Source organism: Protobothrops mucrosquamatus, unplaced genomic scaffold, assembly GCF_001527695.2.
Source record: "Protobothrops mucrosquamatus isolate PMUCROS unplaced genomic scaffold, P.Mucros_1.0 scaffold762, whole genome shotgun sequence".
NCBI lineage: Eukaryota > Metazoa > Chordata > Lepidosauria > Squamata > Viperidae > Protobothrops > Protobothrops mucrosquamatus.
In genome coordinates this window covers 171,527-191,723 of record NW_015387031.1, presented here as the reverse complement: position 1 = coordinate 191,723, position 20,197 = coordinate 171,527, and the positions used below count along the sequence as shown (strand labels likewise).

Sequence of the window (20,197 nt, the reverse complement as noted above, 5' to 3'; positions counted from 1 at the left end):
AAACCAATGCATGGAAAAGGGCAACTGTCTAACACTTTTTGATAAAGCCTCTCTCTCACCTGAAGGTAGTCTGCCAATTAACAGCTATTCATAGGGGAGGGCAAGGGATTTTTAATGGACCCAATAAAGCCATTGTAAAATATAAAAGGCATTGAAACAGAGGGAATTCTGACACTGTATGCTGAACTTTAATCAAAAGATAAATGACAAAAGGAATTGAAGGGATTAGGGACTACCCTAGAAGGAACATTCTCCCTTCTGTAAATGTTAATTTAAGGTCTTTAATACTAAATAATAATTAATTTTAGAGAAATAACTTCCCATACATACAAGGAGAATTTTTAAGAAAACAAAAGAGGGCTACAAAGAGGACATTTCAAACATATCTTTCTTTGAACAATCTGGTCCCAGTTCAAGATGGGTCTAGGCCAGGGGTAGGCAACCTTGGCTCTTTTATGACTCGTGGACTTCAACTCCCAGAATTCCCGAGCCAGCGTGGCTGGCTCAGGAATTCCGGGAGTTGAAGTCCACGAGTCATAAAAGAGCCAAGGTTGCCTACCCTTGGTCTAGGCCCTATTCAGCTTTAAACCAATAGCTAGTAATGTTCCTAATAAGTTAACTTGGAGGATACAGCAAAGGAATCTATAATGTTACATAGAAAATCTTTAATTTAGAGGCTCCAGTTACAAAATAGCAAGAGACTTCCACATATATAACTAAGGAATAATGCCTACTTGTTACCATTTATCTCCCTTCTCAGTTGAATGTTTTGTGGGAATGTGGTTGAGAGGATGAGAGAAAGATAGATCCTACCTTTTGGGCTTTTCAAATATTTAGTGCAACTTTGACTACCCAGGTGAATTTTGCATTATGTAGACTGAATGCCAATTATGCTTAACTTGATTTAGTTCTAATTTTGTATTGTGTCAAGGTATATTAGTATTTAATTGAAGAATTCCATTTACTACAAGCTAATCAATAAAGCAATACAGAAACATTTTTAATTAAATATTTGCTAAAACTTACCAAGGAGGGCAAGGCCATATAGCTGAGAACTAAATCCTACAGTGTTAGTCTGCTTGAGGCCCACTAACAACAGAGATGCTCCAAGGTTTTTCTCTTCTTCCCACTGTAAACAGGAAATATTGCTTGAAAAAATGTGAAAGCAGAACAGGATTATACACCTTCCCAATTCTCTGCTTTATTGAACAAAATATATCTCTAATGCTGGGAAAGATCGAGGGCAATAGAAGAAGGGGACGACAGAGAATGAGGTGGCTGGATGGAGTCACTGAAGCAGTAGGCGTGAACTTAAATGGACTCCAGAAGATGGTAGAGGACAGGAAGACCTGGAGGAACATTGTCCATGGGGTCACGATGGGTCGGACACAACTTCGCAATTAACAACAACAACAATATGTTCTTCAGCAAGTGGAAGGGCTTTTGTTTAGGGCTCACTGCACTCTAAATAGGCTTGGGCCTCCTTAATATTTGGGTAGGTAACCTTCAGGGCTGTAAACTAGACTCTAAAGCAGGGGTATCCAACCTTGGCAACTTTAAGACTTATGGACTTCAACTCCCAGAATTCCCCAGGCAGCATGGCTGGCTGGGGAATTCTGGGAGGTGAAGTCCACAGCCTTAAAGTTGCCGAAGTTGGACACCCCTGCTCTAAAGTTCAAAAAAGAAATCATGGATGAACTCATGTCCAAGCACTTTTATATGGTCGCTAAGACAACTTATGGCATGTCCATAATGTAATGAGGAACTAACTACAACTTGAAAGCTTTTCTTTTCTCGCCATACATATATCCTCTCTCACACAGAGAACGCAAACAGCAATGTGAAAACAGTGACAGGCACAAAACAGCAACTTCCTTCACTTGCGGACGTAAATATATGACTTCTTAAAAATCTGATACAAATTGAGTTTCACTGAGTTTAGGAAGAAAGATAACTGTAAAAGTGAATAGCATATCCATGATATATTTCAGTTTTTTAAAACAAGATTATGAAGAAAAGGAGATGTTTGGGGAGAAGAGTAACCATGGGGTCAATCAAGGGCCATATACCAGCTGGCATAGCCTTGCAACTTAAATTACATCTAAAGACCTTAAGTCTCTTCAACTTGGCTTTAAATCATACTTTGGAAGTATGGACATGCAGCGTCTGAATCATATTATTCTTTAGCCATAACCACAAGCATTTCATTATGCAAGTAGCTTACCGTAAGTTCTGATTTGGTTGCCAAATATTTGTACATGGTATAAAGAGAGAGAAGCTGGGTGGACACCTTAGTAAAATCTTCCTGTATCATTATCTCAGTCACTGCAGCCATAGCATCTAAAAATAATAAAAATGAGCATTAAAATGTTGCTTAAAATATATTACAATAATTATCCCACCAATGTATTTATAGAAATGAATATATCAAACTGTTTATTTCAGATTAATATGACATAAACAGGTAATTAAAAATCCCAGTGACATCATGGGGAAAAAGATAAGCACTGTAAAAATTAACCTCATTTCAAACTTGATATATGTACTTGACTGGATTCCCATATTAATACTTCTAATATTCAAATTAAATACCTACGTTAATACCATTTATCAGATTTATAAATTAAGGGGAAATATCTTGGTTTTCTTTACCTAAACTATCACTGCCATCTGATTTTGAAGTTTTTAATTTTCCTCCTGTTCAGCTTTATTCCTGGGCATACATCTTGATTTTTCCTTCACTAGAATCCAGGAGATCACATTCAAAATTCATTATAAACCGATCATGCAACTCTCCAAGAGAAGTCCCATTTACTCATTATTATACTGTTGCTAGCATGAAATACTGCAAGGTAGATTTGGAAGATACTGGGAGGACAATTCAATTGAGTTCCCTATTCATATGATATTATGGTCTTCCTACAACCTGAAAAAAAGAAGGCTGGCTTGGCAAAGGGAATCTGAATTCCTAAAACTGCAGAATGGTAGTATATCCTATTCAAATATCTTCTGACTTCACAGTTTGATCTAATTCTTTGGGTAATATTCAAAAAAGACAATTTCATTATTCTGGAAATGTAAAATGATGAGGAGACACTTAACATATGAAATGGACTTGCACCACTGTTTTAATTTAATATCCCTAAGTTTGTTGCCCAAATTTTAATCACGTAATTGCAGGGATGCTGCAACAGTCATTAAGTGCGAGGATCAGTTGTAAGTTTTCAGTGTTGTTGTAAACTTTGAATGGTTACTAAACAAATGTTTGTATTTTGAGGACTACCTATATATCTTTTTTATGAGAAAAATTCATAGTCATTGCATTAATCTTGCCACCTGCTTTACTTCTATTATCCTCTTCCCTTTAAAAAAACATATCTATTCCTGAAATCATAGCAAATTAGTTGTAAAGAAATAAACTCAAAAATGGGCATGTCCAGGAATAAAGAAATGCACAATACATATTAAGGGTGAAATATTTAATATATACATAACACCTAATGTTTAATAAATATGTGTTCCTTACTTTCATAGTTCTCATCTTTTATAAAGGAATCCAATAATAAATTGAAGGTAAAACTATCTGGAATTATTCCAAACTGTACCTGGAAAAAAAATGAGCAGAGAACAAAGTTGTGTTAATGCCATACTTCTAATTATTCTGAATAGCGGCTTGAATGCATGACATAATTGAGCAAATCTAAAAAGATATCTATCAGTATGCATTCTGCTTCTATTTTCGCTTTCATAGATGGACATGGGAACATAAGAAAGAATTTGCAGAGTAGCTTGTGCCTGAAGAAAACAGTTGTTCTACCCATTGGCTAGCACAGGCTTTGGATCGGTGTTTTTCAAACTTGGCAAAATTGAATTTTGTATATTTCAGTTCCCAGCATTCTGCGGTTGAAGCCCACACATCTTTAAAGTTAGCAAGTTTGAAAAATGCTACTTCAGCTGAGGCAGCATTAACTGACTTCGTGCAGCTGCTGATAAAAACAGGATCTCCAATATAATATGATCGCCAACATCCAATAACGGATATGGCAGAAGAAGAAGAAGAAGAAGAAGAAGAAGAAGAAGAAGAAGAAGAAGAAGAAGAAGAAGAAGAAGAAGAAGAAGAAGAAGAAGAAGAAGAAGAAGAAGAAGAAGAAGAAGAAGAAGAAGAAGAAGAAGAAGAAGAAGAAGAAGAAGAAGAAGAAGAAGAAGAAGAAGANGATTTGAAAATGCTAATCAAAGACAGATTTTTAAAAGGATAGCTGAAGTGGGACAAAAATGTGCTAATTGGTTTACAATTTTGATCTCTACTGCAGTAGAATCAGCCACTTTTAAAACTGTACCATCAGGTAAAATTAGGATCAGTCTCTCATTCTGATACGTCATTTTCACTCCTATTACAGCTGAGAAACCAATGCACGGAAAAGGGCAACTGTCTAACACTTTTTGATAAAGCCTCTCTCTCACCTGAAGGTAGTCTGCCAATTAACAGCTATTCATAGGGGAGGGCAAGGGATTTTTAATGGACCCAATAAAGCCATTGTAAAATATAAAAGGCATTGAAACAGAGGGAATTCTGATACTGTATGCCGAACTTTAATTAAAAGATAAATGACAAAAGGAATTGAAGGGATTAGGGACTACCCTAGACAGAACATTCTCCCTGCTTTAACTGTTAATTTAAGGTCTCTAATACTAAATAATAATTAATTTTAGAGAAATAACTTCCCATATATACAAGGAGAATTTTTAAGAAAACAAAGAGGGCTACAAAGAGGACATTTCAAACATATCTTTCTTTGAACAATCTGGCCCCAGTTCAAGTTGGGTCTAGGCCAGGGGTAGGCAACCTTGGCTCTTTTATGACTCGTGGACTTCAACTCCCAGAATTCCTGATAAAAGAGCCAAGGTTGCCTACCCCTGGTCTAGGCCCTATTCAGCTTTAAACCAATAGCTAGTAATGTTCCTAGTAAGTTAACTTGGAGGATACAGCAAAGGAATCTATAATGCTACATAGAAAATCTTTAATTTTGAGGCTCCAGTTAGAAAATAGCAAGGGACTTCCACATATATAACTAAGGAATAATGCCTACTTGTTACCATTTATCTCCTTTCTCAGTTGAATGTTTTGTGGGAAGGTGGTTGAGAGGATGAGAGAAAGATAGATCCTACCTTTTGGGCTTTTCAAATATTCAGTGCAACTTTGACTAGCCAGGTGAATTTTGCATTATGTAGACTCAATGCCAATTATGCTTAACTTGATTTAGTTCTAATTTTGTATTGTGTCAAGGTATATTAGCATTTAATTGAAGACATTCCATTTACTCCAAGCTAATCAATAAAGCAATACAGAAATATTTTTAATTAAATATTTGCTAAAACTTACCAAGGAGGGCAAGGCCATATAGCTGAGAACTAAATCCTACAGTATTAGTCTGCTTGAGGCCCACTAACAACAGAGATGCTCCAAGATTTTTCTCTTCTTCCCACTGTAAACAGGAAATATTGCTTGAAAAAATGTGAAAGCAGAACAGGATTATACACCTTCCCAATTCTCTGCTTTATTGAACAAAATATCTCTCTAATGCTGGGAAAGATCGAGGGCAATAGAAGAAGGGGACGACAGAGAATGAGGTGGCTGGATGGAGTCACTGAAGCAGTAGGCGTGAACTTAAATGGACTCCAGAAGATGGTAGAGGACAGCAGTACCTGGAGGAACATTGTCCATGGGGTCGCGATGGGTCGGACACAACTTCGCAATTAACAACAACAACAATATGTTCTTCAGCAAGTGGAAGGGCTTTTGTTTAGGGCTCGCTGCACTCTAAACAGGCTTGGGCCTCCTTAATATTTGGGTAGGTAACCTTCAGGGCTGTAAACTAGACTCTAAAGCAGGGGTATCCAACCTTGGCAACTTTAAGACTTATGGACTTCAACTCCCAGAATTCCCCAGTCAGCATGGCTGGCTGGGGAATTCTGGGAGGTAAAGTCCACAGCCTTAAAGTTGCCAGAGTTGGACACCCCTGCTCTAAAGTTCAAAAAAGAAATCATGGATGAACTCATGTCCAAGCACTTTTATATGGTTGCTAAGACAACTTATGGCATGTCCATGATGTAATGAGGAACTAACTACAACTTGAAAGCTTTTCTTTTCCTTCTTTTCCTTTCTTGCCTCCCTTTCTCGCCATACATATATCCTCTCTCACACAGAGAACGCAAACAGCAATGTGAAAACCGTGACAGGCACAAAACAGCAACTTCCTTCACTTGTGGATGTAAATATATGACTTCTTAAAAATCTCAGATACAAATTGAGTTTCACTGAGTTTAGGAAGAAAGATAAAAGTGAATAGCATATCCATGATATATTTCAGTTTTTTAAAACAAGACTATGAAGAAAAGGAGATGTTTGGGGAGAAGGAAGAGTAACCATGGGGTCAATCAAGGGCCATATACCAGCTGGCATAGCCTTGCAACTTAAATTACATCTAAAGACCTTAAGTCTCTTCAACTTGGCTTTAAATCATACTTTGGAAGTATGGACATGCAGCGTCTGAATCATATTATTCTTTAGCCATAACCACAAACATTTCATTATGCAAGTAGCTTACCGTAAGTTCTGATTTGGTTGCCAAATATTTGTACATGGTATAAAGAGAGAGAAGTTGGGTGGACACCTTAGTAAAATCTTCCTGTATCATTATCTCAGTCACTGCAGCCATAGCATCTAAAAATAATAAAAATGAGCATTAAAATGTTGCTTAAAATATATTACAATAATTATCCCACCAATGTATTTATAGAAATGAATATATCAAACTGTTTATTTCAGGTTAATATGACATAAACAGGTAATTAAAAATCCCAGTGACATCATGGGGGAAAAGATAAAGCACTGTAAAAATTAACCTCATTTCAAACTTGATATATGTACTTGACTGGGTTCCCATATTAATACTTCTAATATTCAAATTAAATACCTACGTTAATACCATTTATCAGATTTATAAATTAAGGGGAAATATCTTGGTTTTCTTTACCTAAACTATCACTGCCATCTGATTTTGAAGTTTTTAATTTTCCTCCTGTTCAGCTTTATTCCTGTGCATACATCTTGATTTTTCCTTCACTAGAATCCAGGAGATCACATCCAAAAGAAGTCCCATTTACTCATTATTATACTGTTGCTAGCATGAAATACTGCAAGGTAGATTTGGAAGATACTGGGAGGAAAATTCAATTGAGTTCCCTATTCATATGATATTATGGTCTTCCTACAACCTGAAAAAAAGAAGGCTGGCTTGGCAAAGGGAATCTGAATTCCTAAAACTGCAGAATGGTAGTATATCCTATTCAAATATCTTCTGACTTCACAGTTTGATCTAATTCTTTGGGTAATATTCAAAAAAGACAATTTCATTATTCTGGAAATGTAAAATGATGAGGAGACACTTAACATATGAAATGGACTTGCACCATTATTATTCTGTTTTAATTTAATATCCTTAAGTTTGTTGCCCAAATTTTAATCATGTAATTGCAGGGATGTTGCAACAGTCATTAAGTGCGAGGATCAGTTGTAAGTTTTCAGTGTTGTTGTAAACTTTGAATGGTTACTAAACAAATGTTTGTATTTTGAGGACTACCTATATATCTTTTTTATGAGAAAAATTCATAGTCATTGCATTAATCTTGCCACCTGCTTTACTTCTATTATCCTCTTCCCTTTAAAAAAATATATCTATTCCTGAAATCATAGCAAATTAGTTGTAAAGAAATAAACTCAAAAATGGGCATGTCCAGGAATAAAGAAATGCACAATACATATTAAGGGTGAAATATTTAATATATACATAACACCTAATGTTTAATAAATATGTGTTCCTTACTTTCATAGTTCTCATCTTTTATAAAAGAATCCAATAATAAATTGAAGGTAAAACTATCTGGAATTATTCCAAACTGTACCTGGAAAAAAAACGAGCAGAGAACAAAGTTGTGTTAATGCCATACTTCTAATTATTCTGAATAGTGCTTGAATGCATGACATGATTGAGCAAATCTAAAAAGATATCTATCAGTATGCATTCTGCTTCTATTTTCGCTTTCATAGATGGACATGGGAACATAAGAAAGAATTTGCAGAGTAGCTTGTGCCTGAAGAAAACAGTTGTTTGGATCAGTGTTTTTCAAACTTGGCAAAATTGAATTTTGTATATTTCAGTTCCCAGCATTCTGCGGTTGAAGCCCACACAACTTTAAAGTTAGCAAGTTTGAAAAATGCTACTTCAGCTGAGGCAGCATTAACTGACTTGACTTCGTGCAGCTGCTGATAAAAACAGGATCGCCAACATCCGATAACGGATATGGATCTTCTTCTTCTTCTTCTTCTTCTTCTTCTTCTTCTTCTTCTTCTTCTTCTTCTTCTTCTTCTTCTTCTTCTTCTTCTTCTTCTTCTTCTTCTTCTTCTTCTTCTTCTTCTTCTTCTTCTTCTTCTTCTTCTTCTTCTTCTTCTTCTTCTTCTTCTTCTTCTTCTTCTTCTTCTTCTTCTTGAAGTAATAATAATAATAATAATAATAATAATAATAATAATAATAATAATAATAATAATAATAATAATAATAATAATCCATGACAGCTTTCCCACCTCCCTTCCATTAAGCTAATAAAGAAGAGAGGCAGAACTATACATCCAGCAGCCCTTATGCTATGTTTTCTTTTCATCATCAGAGATTAGGGCACATAACCATCCAGCTACATGAATGTACCCAGCCACTTTCTACTAGTGAACTTTTACAGGGAAATGAGTACTCTAATTTTTCATTAATCACAGGCATGAGTTCTCACAGGGACACATATTTTCCAACATGCACTATATAAATGGCCTTTGCATTCCAAGCCAAGGACAGATAGTATTCACAAATTTCTGCCATTTCATTTTGTTTCCTGCCAAGCTATGGCACACCAGGAAAGAAGAACATGTTTTGTAACCTTTCATCCAAGCTTTTAAACTTTTAGCAATAAGAACCATTTCCTTTAACTCCACATTGACACTGAAGTATCCTGGTGCTGCTGATGCAGGAGACCTCAAAAATTTAACTTGAATGCCAGACAAAAACATAAGAAAGTAAGTATTTCCAGGAATGTGGCTCTAGGAGCACAGAAAAATGACTCAGACAGATATTTCTGCTTTTGTTCCAAACAGTTCTCAGCTAAATAGAAGTCATCCCTTTAAAAGCTTACTGTGGTGGGTGCAGTCTGATTAAATAAACCAAGCTATATATTAAATCCCCTAATAAATTAATCACAATCTAGGCAAAAATATTAAAGGTATTCACTGATGGATTTCAGGGAGGGAGGGAGGGAGGGAGAAAGAGAAAGAGAGAGAAATAGGCTTTTAATTACCCTTACTGAAATCAATATAGCATTTCATTACATGGGCCAGATTATATCCATAATATGTAGAAAAGAAAGAGGACATAAAATGAAGAACTGTATCTGTCTAGGATTTCAGCATAATTAATCAATGCCCTTTCTAAAAACATACCATGACAAGTAAAAAATAATTCTTACTTTAAATTTGAAAATAGCAAGGTAATCCTTCTATTTAGGAACTCAGATGCAGTTTGGAATATACAGTATTAACACATTCATTAATAGGATTATATATGTTCATTATTTCATTATTTGAGTAGTTGCAATCTAAGTATTATGTGCAAAAGATACCCAGAATAGCAATATGTTCAATAACAATATTTTCTGATATCAAGATACCGGTATATAGTTTGAACGCTACAGAATGCGCACCCTTATTAAATGTTTTATATTAAAAAATTAATGTCTACAAACATAGCTACAATAACTATTTATGAATCCTTATTAGAATATACTAATTATGTTTAAAAGATAAAGAGAAATGAAGTGAAGAATTATAGTGTTCAGTGTTCAAATGAGAGTGAAAGATCACGTGTCACACTTCTCTAGTTTTAAAGTTATATTTAAATCAAAAATGATTATTTCGTATCAATTGGACACTTGCATACATTTTCAAAAAGAAATCAAAAGAAAGAACTAGATGGGTACAGCTCATTACTGTAGATTTGGTACTTAATATAATAAGTATAAGAAGTGGCCCTATGCTGGGGGTCACTTCTATTCAACTTTTTAGGTTGTTTCGTATATTAATACTGTTCTAAAGGAATTATTCTCTTTTGTAGGTATTCTGGATCTTTTGAATTAAATATTACTGGTTTGGAAAGAATCAAGTGGAAAATGGAAATAGAAACCATATGCATTCATGGTTGTAAAAAGTTAGATTACAAGGACATCCATCTTCTCATCTATTATATAATGGTCTGAAGAACTTACTTTTTGCTCCCCTTGGACCAGAATTTTTATCATCAGGAATCCCAATACGAGGACTGCAAATACCAAATTCTGGACTGCACATAATGTATATAAACATTTCCCTTTTTTACTTTTCCATTTTTTATGCATGCTAAGAAGACTGGTATAAAAAATTAATAATTTAATTGCGTAACATGTCAAGAATTTCCTATGTAACATTAGTTTTGATAAGTACATGAGCAAAGTATGATTTTGTAAAGACATTTATTTTTCTCTGTTTTGCTACTTTCCTTTTTTTACATATAAAATAAAATATAATAAAATTTAAAAACCTTGTTTTGTAGAGTATACAAAGCTTTGTCCTGTGCATCAAACTTAAGGCACTTCCTAATCCAGCTGTGGATGATCCAGTCTCTTAAATAAAAGCAATTAGGACTATGACGAAACCTAAATGATGACAGAAACATCAAGAATTATGGAAGTTAATGCTGAATTTGTGATCCCTATTGCTCCGTTCAATACAGCCAATGCTTCTAATTTTTAAAGTCGTATAATTTTCAGTAAAGTATTGAAACAGCTACTTTACTCAAAATGTAAGTCAACTGTATTTAAAATATTTAAATGAGGTTTTGCAAATTCCTAATTTTAAAGTTTTAATTACTTGGGGCCGTTTCATACATACAATCCAATTGCACCAGCTGTCAACTGGTAATCACAATCAATTCTGCCCATCAAGAAAATTACAGTATTTGAGAGATATGCAATTTGAAACATCTTTTGTCACATTCTCACTTTACATTTTATATGAAGAACTGTTTAAATTCTAAAATTTAAATGAAAAGAATAATCAGATATAATGCAATAGAAAGTCATAATTAGCCACCAGAAAAAAAAAACATGTAAAAGCAAACTAGATTCAAATCAGCTTTCTTTATCAGGGACTCACCACCAGAACCAACGATTATTCATATTAAAACACCCTCTGGAATTATTTTTTGAGATCAATTAAATTGAGAAATATGAAAATAATATATCAAAAATAAAAGGGTCATTTTAACAAACAATTGTTATACCTTTATCTGAAATGTTCCATTTAATTTTATTTTGCGCCAGTAGCCTTCTTAATTGCTTAATCCTCACTGGACAGTATTGAACAGCTGGGAATTGCTTTTATTCCCCATTGTGACAGACTGTGACAAGCAGGTGAAAGAGTTCAGCTGTGTCAGAAGAGGCAACATAACCCAGACATGGACAGCAAACAGTTCAAATGTTTAATTAGCTTGCATAAGTCAGCCTAGGAGCAATTTTTTGCAATGTTCAAGATTATGCTTTTACTAGTGACTGGCAGAAAGAATGTATTTCTGAAATTTGTTTTCTTAGCTTTTGAATTGTTCAGCTACATGGAACATCGCAGCTATCAAAATACAAGAGACAGAGAGAGAGAGAGAATATTCTGCAAACATCCTAATGTGATAGATGATGTTGTTATGGTTGCAGAAGGATCCGCCCTGAAATAATTAGTTCTCTGTAATGTATGATCATTAAAGGAAATTCTGCTTGACCAGAGGTCCTCTAGGGACTCTCTTCCTAAGTAGAGAAATCCTAGTAAGCTGTTCTGGAAGTGCAAAAAGCAGCTTTATCAACTGCACAAAGAGGTTGCTAAGAAGCTAGATTGCTAAGAATGTCAATTTTAACCTAAGAAACTAACGTCAGGCAAAACCACCCAAAATGGAAGAAAGATAAATAGGCTGCCTCATCAAATATTATTGGATTAGCTGGTGAAAATGTCCCACAAAAACCAAGCTACTATGTTTTACCTATTGATTTCATAGCTGCAGAGATGACATTTGGGAGTAATTGCTAGAGAGTTTTCCTGTTCTTGGAAGGATCCACTGTCAATCTCCTATTTGCCTAGTCTGTGGTTTGCTACTTCTTCTTGTGGTTGCTGTTTCCATTGAACAAATTAATAGTGTGGAGAGCACTTGTTGAACTTTCCTATCAGTCATCCAGATAGAAAACTGGGTGGCTCATACTCTGTTTCCCCGAAAATAAGACCGGGTCTTTTTTTTTTTTTTTTTTGGCCTCCAAAAGAGGCATCAGATCTTATTTTGGGGGATGTCTTACTCACCTCCGGCACCGAAAGTCCCACCCAGGAGGTCCACTTCTTCTGGGGCTGAAGGAGCAGCTTCATTCTGCAACTGCATTCCGGCCTGCATTTTGCAGTCAGACCTTTCCAGAAGGCCTATGCAGCCGAGTACAGAGCTATGGATTCAATCCAGAGTTTGGTCCTCGGCTGCAGAGGTCTTGCAGAACCGAGCTATGGATTGAATCCATAACTTGGTTCTTGGCTGCAGACCTTCTGGAAAGGCCTGTGACTGAGAAATGCAGGCCTGGCTGCAGAAGACGCCGCAGAAGAAGTGAGCTGGTGAGGAGAGGCCTGGCTGTAAGGTAAGTGGGTGCGGGGCGCATGGGGCAAATCCCCCCCACCCTAGCTTGATTTTTAAGTGCGTGCCTTGCCCCAAAATTAGGGCTTATTTTTGGGGTGGGGCTTATATTAGGCCCACCCCCCAAATCAAACTAGGGCTTATTTTCAAGGTAGGCCTTACTTTTAGAGAAACACAGTAGTATTTCCTACTCATTCACAGTATTTTGAGAACAGCAGAAATGAACACAATTGAGAGCCAGCTTCAAAATAATTTGTGAGGGCTGGAGAGTAGAAAGTGAGTTAAAGTTGTACTTTGTTAAAGTGGCTTCAATTGTACATGGCAAAGTAAATGACCAATCTAAAATTCATATTCAGGATGTGGAATGGCTGCAAAATATTTCACCTAAATAACTAATCTATATAAATAAAAATGTAAATGTTCGTTTGTTCAAAATCTTAAATCTCCGAAAGTTCTTCACCGATTGCTTTGAAATTTTGACACAACGTTGCATTCGAATATGCGCATGTTTTTATATACCTATATTATATAGATGTCACACCTGTGACAGGTAAAAACATGCTTTTTTGAAAAACAGTGCCATCTGTTGGATGTAAAAGCAATTACAAACGTGCGCTTTCTCTTTTCTTTCTTTTCCATTTAACCAGACTGAGCCACAGCAACGCGTGGCCGGGTACAGCTATGATCAATAAAAACACCGTTGAAGGCAATTCTAAAGTAAAATGATGGTAACAGTTGCTCTGTAAAATAGATTCTAAGCATGAAATAAATTGTTTTGGGATAGAAGCTCCAAATATGGATAGTCTCAAGCTGTTCTGGGTAAACCATTTGAAGCAAGCTCAAAGGGTAAAATCTCCTGGGATACAATTTAGAAAAATGAACTTTTTTCTCAGAGGAAGTCTTAATTTATTGCCAAAAGTGAACCAAAAGAAAAATACCACTGGCTGAACTGTTGAAATACCACAACATTTTAAGGCTACACAGCTATTTTACAATGAATACCAGTGGTTTGTAAACTTGGATCATGAAAAGGAAGTCTTGGTTTAAATCACACAAAAACATACAATTATCTTAAATGTTCTAATTCCTCTTCATGAACTCTCATGCTCTTATTACATTCCTAAAGGACATGATTTTATCATTTCCATAATCTTAAAGCTAGAAAATTATGGTTAACTATCTAGAGTGTATCCCTATTCCCTGTGTCATAAGGTTTTCAGGGCAGACAACAGTTTAAAATAGGAAAAATCCAATTTAATAACAGAAAACAACTTGTAATGGCATGAAAGAAAATTCCTAACCATATCTTATGATTGTCTGACCCACTGACTGAAGCCTTTAAATCAGAACTGGGTAAAAATAAATTAGAATTTATTGACCAATCTCCAAGTAGCTAATTCAGCCAGGATTTCTGAATTTTGGTTGTTCTAAAGCAGCAATAGAAATTTCACTCCTTTTACTTTTAATTATATTGCCACAATGGAAAGAAAACATTACTGATGGCAGGGCATTAGCCAGAAGGTCTAATATTCTTTCATCTTTGTTACTCAGAACTAATTTGTGACTTCAAATTTCTTTAATTCTAAGTATGTCCAGCTATGATGGTTCCGCTGATTCTAGTAAAAGTCAGAATAAATCTATAAATCACAGCTTTTTTGCCACTGTGCTAAGATCCATATAATCTATAAATGATAAGGCCCAGGAATCCCTGCATCTAAATGACAGAGGCCTTAGCCATATCCCTTTTTTACAGAACATCAGGATGAATGAACAGTACCAATCCACAGATGCTAAAGCAGCCTGAAGCCAAACTGCAGCAGTATTTAACAGCAAGAAAGATTCTTCCATCTGAATGAGCATGCTTTCCAGAACATTTATCAGATTATTATAGCCACCATCCCTTTTCACTACTGTCAAGTGAATTTCATAGAATTGTCCCTTATGGCTGAAGGCTATATATATTACCAAGGGGAGAAGAGGTATGTTGTTCAGTGAATAGAGTGGTTGGGTACACAGCCAAGATGTTATGTTCTGTTGCCAAGAAAGGAAAGCTGTGGCAACAAAATTGTGTGTGTGTGTGTGTGTGCATAGTTTCTTAAGTGACTGACTGTTCCTTCTTTTCAAATTAATTTTATAATACACAGACTCACTCAAAATCAAGTTATCAAGATCCATTTGGTTGATCTAATTGTTTGACATACTTCCACTTGAACTCTGATATTAAGAATAAAAGATTCTATATTTGTTTTCATTAGAGGACTGCTTAAAAATTGCTTGCAGGAAACATCATTTATATACCATCAAACTGAATTATGATTTGATGTATCAGTTACCTAATTGGTATTGATTGATTTGCTAGTTACACAACATGATTAAAATATGAATAATAGAATCCCATTATAAAGCAGAAAGAATATTATGATCCCAAAAGTCACTGAAGAACACATGCCAGGGGATGGTAAATTCACACATAATAATCTCAGCTGGATTGCAGGATCAGGTAAAGAAGAGAAACAGATGTCATAGCTAATTAAATTATTGGCATGCATACAACTGCATGTATGCAAGGGTCTGCATATGCAATGATTAAAAATGTATAACTTGTATATATGTAAAAATGTAAAACAAATCATTCACTATGGTGATTTGTTTACGGTTAAATTGTTGGACTATTCCTAATTTCCTGTAAAAAAAAAGCCAATTCAGACCATGAAAAAGAGAACTGTTTCAAGCCTTTATCTTTTTGCTGCTATATGGCTGCCTTCAACAAATCAGCATTTAAATAATGTAAGAGGTGTGCCTTTTAGTGAATCACCACCTCTTAAGAGATTTTCAAGTAGTATAATGTGAAAACAAAAAGTTGAATTCCTTTGAATATAACATTTGAATAATTATACTTCATTGATTTTCATTATTTAATATTATTAAATATTAAATGTTTAATTATTTGAAATATTTATACAGCATATAATATTTTCATTGTGCATTACTCTGATAATTTTTTACAAATTATGTATCATAACACACTCAGTCATTTTGAAGCATTTGGCAAGGATTTTTTTCTTGAAACAAATTTGTATCACTACCTAATTAGACATAAAATCAGTTACAATTATAGAGAAGATGTAAGAAGAGAGATTCTGATAAATATCTGAGAGATTGAGTGTGATGAATACTGCTTTGTAATTCCAATCTTCCCACTAGCTGTCTGGATTAAGAGTATTTTTCTCAATTTGGCTCCACACAAGCAAAGCTGAAAGAGAAATCTGTTTATTTATCATAAAGAAACTTTCCCTCAACTGGCGCTCTACAGATCTGTTGAAATACAGATCCAACTTTCCCAATTGGTATAGATCAGGAGTGTCAAACTTGCAACGTCATGTGACGTGTCACGACGTATCACAACTTTTTTTCCATCTCCGGCAATGGGGTGGGCGCGGTTTTGCCATGATGCATCCGGCCCACAGACCGGCAGTTTGACACCCCTGGTATAGATACTATGTTGTCTTGGGATGAAGATATACGGTAATTCAGGATTGGGCAAATTTAATCCAGCCTGAAATTGCACTTATTTTCCTTTCTATTTCTGGATTTGGAGGGTGGCCATGAAAACAGTGATGATAATAGAGAAGAAAGTGAAATATTTTTTTACCCTTTTTTATTTTGGATCTGGGGGATTCTTGAGGAAAGATTTGTCAAAATGCTTTCAAGTGTTTGTGAAAAAAATATTTATTCTGAAAACTGCTATTTTACCCAAAAAATTTGATGGCATGATCTGTGATCCTTGATGGTACCAGACTGACAAAAGTTCAATGATGAACTGGTATAACACATTGGGATAGGATCAAGCTGGAGTGGTCTGTTGTACATTATTAGGCCCAGATTACTAATAATATGTCTCTCAGGATGTGCAGTCTTCCCTAAAGAACCAATACTCAATTCAGGGTGAGTTTCTTTCAGCCTTACCAAAGAGACCAGTTAGGAAACATCGACAGATAGGCCAATTCTACTTTATTGTAAAGATACATTAATAGAATCTTGGAAGTCTGATTGTACAGTTATCCCACCATCATCTTCACAGCCTGATAATTTAAGGAAGGTCCTCTCTGAGCCTCTTGTTTTGCTCATTATGCAGCCGTATGCTATGCTCCCACTTACCTTACCATTCCCCAGGGAGCCTATCTTCACTTGGTCTCCCAAAGTCATTCCCACATATTACAATTTCTGAAACATTTTCTATTTTACCTTGATTTTATGTAAACAACATTCAGTAACTGCTATGTTAGATATTTTGCACACACATTTGCATGCACACAAACGCAGAATCAGTTGAAAAAGTATTAAGTGTCTCTCTGTTCCCTTCCAAAACAGGATATAATTAAACTGTCTCTCTGCTCCTTGAATAGGGTATAATTAGGTTGTGTTCAGGGCCCCAAGTCAGGAGAAAGAAACATTCAATCTACAATAACTAGGAATATAGAATGTATCTTACGTTTATAAATCAAGGCAAAGGGTAAACATAGATTGAATGAAAAGATAGCCTCTACTACATTTTATATGCTGAATGGGACAATCAGGAGCTTTCTCTGCGATTTTCTGCTATTTGTACCCCTCTAATTTCTAATAATCTATTGTTGGAGACAGCAGATCAAGCATATTTTAATACTAACACCCAGCAAACCAATACATTACTTCTCAGAACCATTTTACTGAGAACCAAACTGATTGCTATTTTTTAAATTCCTAATTCAGCAGGGCAGTACAATTAAATGACATCACACACATTACAGTGTAGCTTTTCAGACCCATATACAATGAGATATAAAACCTTCAGATAACTATATTTATAAAGCTCCCTACTTTTATGGAAGAAAACATTGGAAAGATTGTGTATCCCAAGCAAGGCAAAATGTTATACAGCACAAGTAGTCCTTGACTTACAACCATTCATTTAACGACTGTTCAAAGTTACAACTGAACTGAAAAAGTGACTTATGACTGGTTCTTGTGCTTACAACTATCAGAACATCGCCATGAAAATTTGGGCACTAAGCAACTAACATGTATTTATGGCAGTTGCAGTATTCTAATGTCATTTGATGCCTTATGTGACCTTCCCTTTTGGCTTCTGACAAGCAAGGTCAATGGGAAAAGCCACTGAACAACATGATTCACTTAATAACTGCAATGATTTGCTTAACAGCATGGCAAAAAAGGTCACAAAATTGAGCACAATTTACTTAACAACTGCCTTGCTTAACAAATTCTGATCCCAATTACGGTTGTAACTAGAGGACTACCTGTAACTGAATTTCAGACACCCATTAACTATTATATATATATCCTACTTTTACTATTTTTATAAATAGTTATAAATAATTGAAGGTGGTCAACATATATAAAAATCTCTCCTATTTTCCTCACAACAATAATCATGTGAGGTGACTAGGACTGAGAGTGACAGGCCCAAACTCATCCAGCTGGGTTTCATGCCTAAAACAGGATTATAGCTCACAGTCTTCTGGTTTCTAGCCTAGTGTCTTAATCACTAGATCAGGGGTTCCCCAACTGGGGGTGCTCGCACCCCCTGGAGGTACAAGACGATATTCCAGGGGGTGCAAAAACTTTTCAAAATTATAGTATACAGTATATGCATAATTTGTTGCCATTATTTCAAACTTTTGTAAGGGGTGTGAGAATATATCAGCAGCGTTCTAGGGGTGTGGGGTATAGAAATGGTTGGGAGTTGCTGCAGTAGATCAAACTGGCTCTTTGAATGTGACTAAATAAAGGATTAAAATAGGTATACAGTAATCACTTGCCACTGATAACTCTTTAGATGCTGAGAAAGGAAGACCGGAATATGAACATATGAAGGGTTTTTTCCCCAGTATCAGAAGCACTGAAATGCTTCTGTGGTGAAAAGATTTGCCAGTGATATCACTGTTGGCCATGGGATGTCCAGTTGGGGGCTCCCTTTGTGTCCCCATAAAGTTGCCCACCGAAGTGGTACCCATTAATCTATTCACAATCGCCCACTTTCAAACTGCTGGGTCGGTAGAAGCTGGAGTGTGTGACAGGAGCTTACCCCGCTCCGCGGCAGCAATGGGTCTCAAATATGAGCCTGCCAATCTGCAGCCCAGTGTTCTAACCTCATGAGCCACTGTGCTTCATGAAGTACAGTTACATCAGTTCTCTGGACCAACTGCTACAGAATTGGGTGATAATGCATGCCAGAGGATTCTTGAGGCATTCTCCAACTGATAAAACAGATAGCATTCCCAGAATTCCTGCAATTACTGCTGTTTTTTTCATTGGCAGGAATACCTAGAAAAAGCAAAACTGCAACTCCCTATGGCAGGGGTATCAAACTCAATTTCATTGAGCGCCGCATCAGCATTGCGGTTGCCCTCGGGGAGCCGGGTGGGTGCGGCCTACTGAGTGTGGGTGGATGGAGTGGGTGTGGCCTACTGGGTGGGCATGGCCAGCTTTACATCATTCGCGTCAAGGGGGCCTGCGGGGGCCTGAGCAGGAGTGGGACAGATCTGAGGGTCTCTGGCAGAAAGGAATGGGACCGGGGCAGAGCCCATCAAGCCAGATATGTGAAGTAGGCGAGGGCCATTTGCTGGCCACTTCCAGGCGATGGTGCATTTCTTCATTCCTCATAAAAGGTGACACCTCCCCAGCATGCACCCAGGGGGTGGGGCCGAAGTGGCAGGGGCTGGTTCCTCACTGTTTCCAGATGGCCTTGTGGAGCTAAGACTGAATGCATTTCAGCATAGATGGCCACCACAAAATTGTACATTGGCTCCCGGCCGGCCTGGGTCAGGGCCAAGGCAGTGGGGGCCGTTCCCTCACTGTTTCCAGGATGGTTTCGCGGGCCATATGAAACCACTTCGCGGGCCGCATCTGGCCCCCGGGCCTTGTGTTTGACATGTCTGCCCTATGGGCTTTTGAAGGAAATATCGAAGGAACTACTTTCAGAGTGAACCAATTTCAGTTTCATCTTCTCTAAGCATGACTTTCAATGAAAATGTTTCCAGAAAGAATGCCATCCGCGATTTAATTATATTTTCATGAGACTCTTGACTGGGAGGAGAAACAAAGGACGCCCCATACACAGAGGGCTATGTACAATGTGACTAGAAGGAGAAGAAACTGTAAGGGTCAACAATTGAGGTGAAGGAAGACAAGAAAGATACTCTAAGGCAACGATAAAGAACACAGACAGAATAAAAAGGTAACTGGCAATGAGGAACAAAGTTGTGTAAAGTGGAAGCAAGAAAGATCTTGTTCTTTTTCACATTTAATCATTTACGATACTAACTCAGAAAAGCTTTCTTCAATCCATAAACATTCATTAGACTTAATTTCCCACAATTCTTAGCAATAGGTTTACTGAGTTTTGAAAA

General features: G+C 36.4%; 1 protein-coding gene across 1 annotated transcript in view; it reads right to left on the bottom strand.

Moving 5' to 3' along the window:
* Positions 1 to 20,197, bottom strand: part of MRPS27 (mitochondrial ribosomal protein S27) — a 50,376-nt gene that overhangs the window by 8,987 nt on the left and 21,192 nt on the right. Inside the window, exons 5-8 of the mRNA XM_015818541.1 lie at positions 10,674 to 10,788; positions 7,884 to 7,962; positions 6,606 to 6,721; positions 5,381 to 5,483 (exon numbers count right to left, since the gene is read on the bottom strand). Coding sequence (XP_015674027.1) covers positions 5,381 to 5,483; positions 6,606 to 6,721; positions 7,884 to 7,962; positions 10,674 to 10,788 — 413 coding nt within the window. The remainder of the gene's footprint in view (positions 1 to 5,380; positions 5,484 to 6,605; positions 6,722 to 7,883; positions 7,963 to 10,673; positions 10,789 to 20,197) is intronic.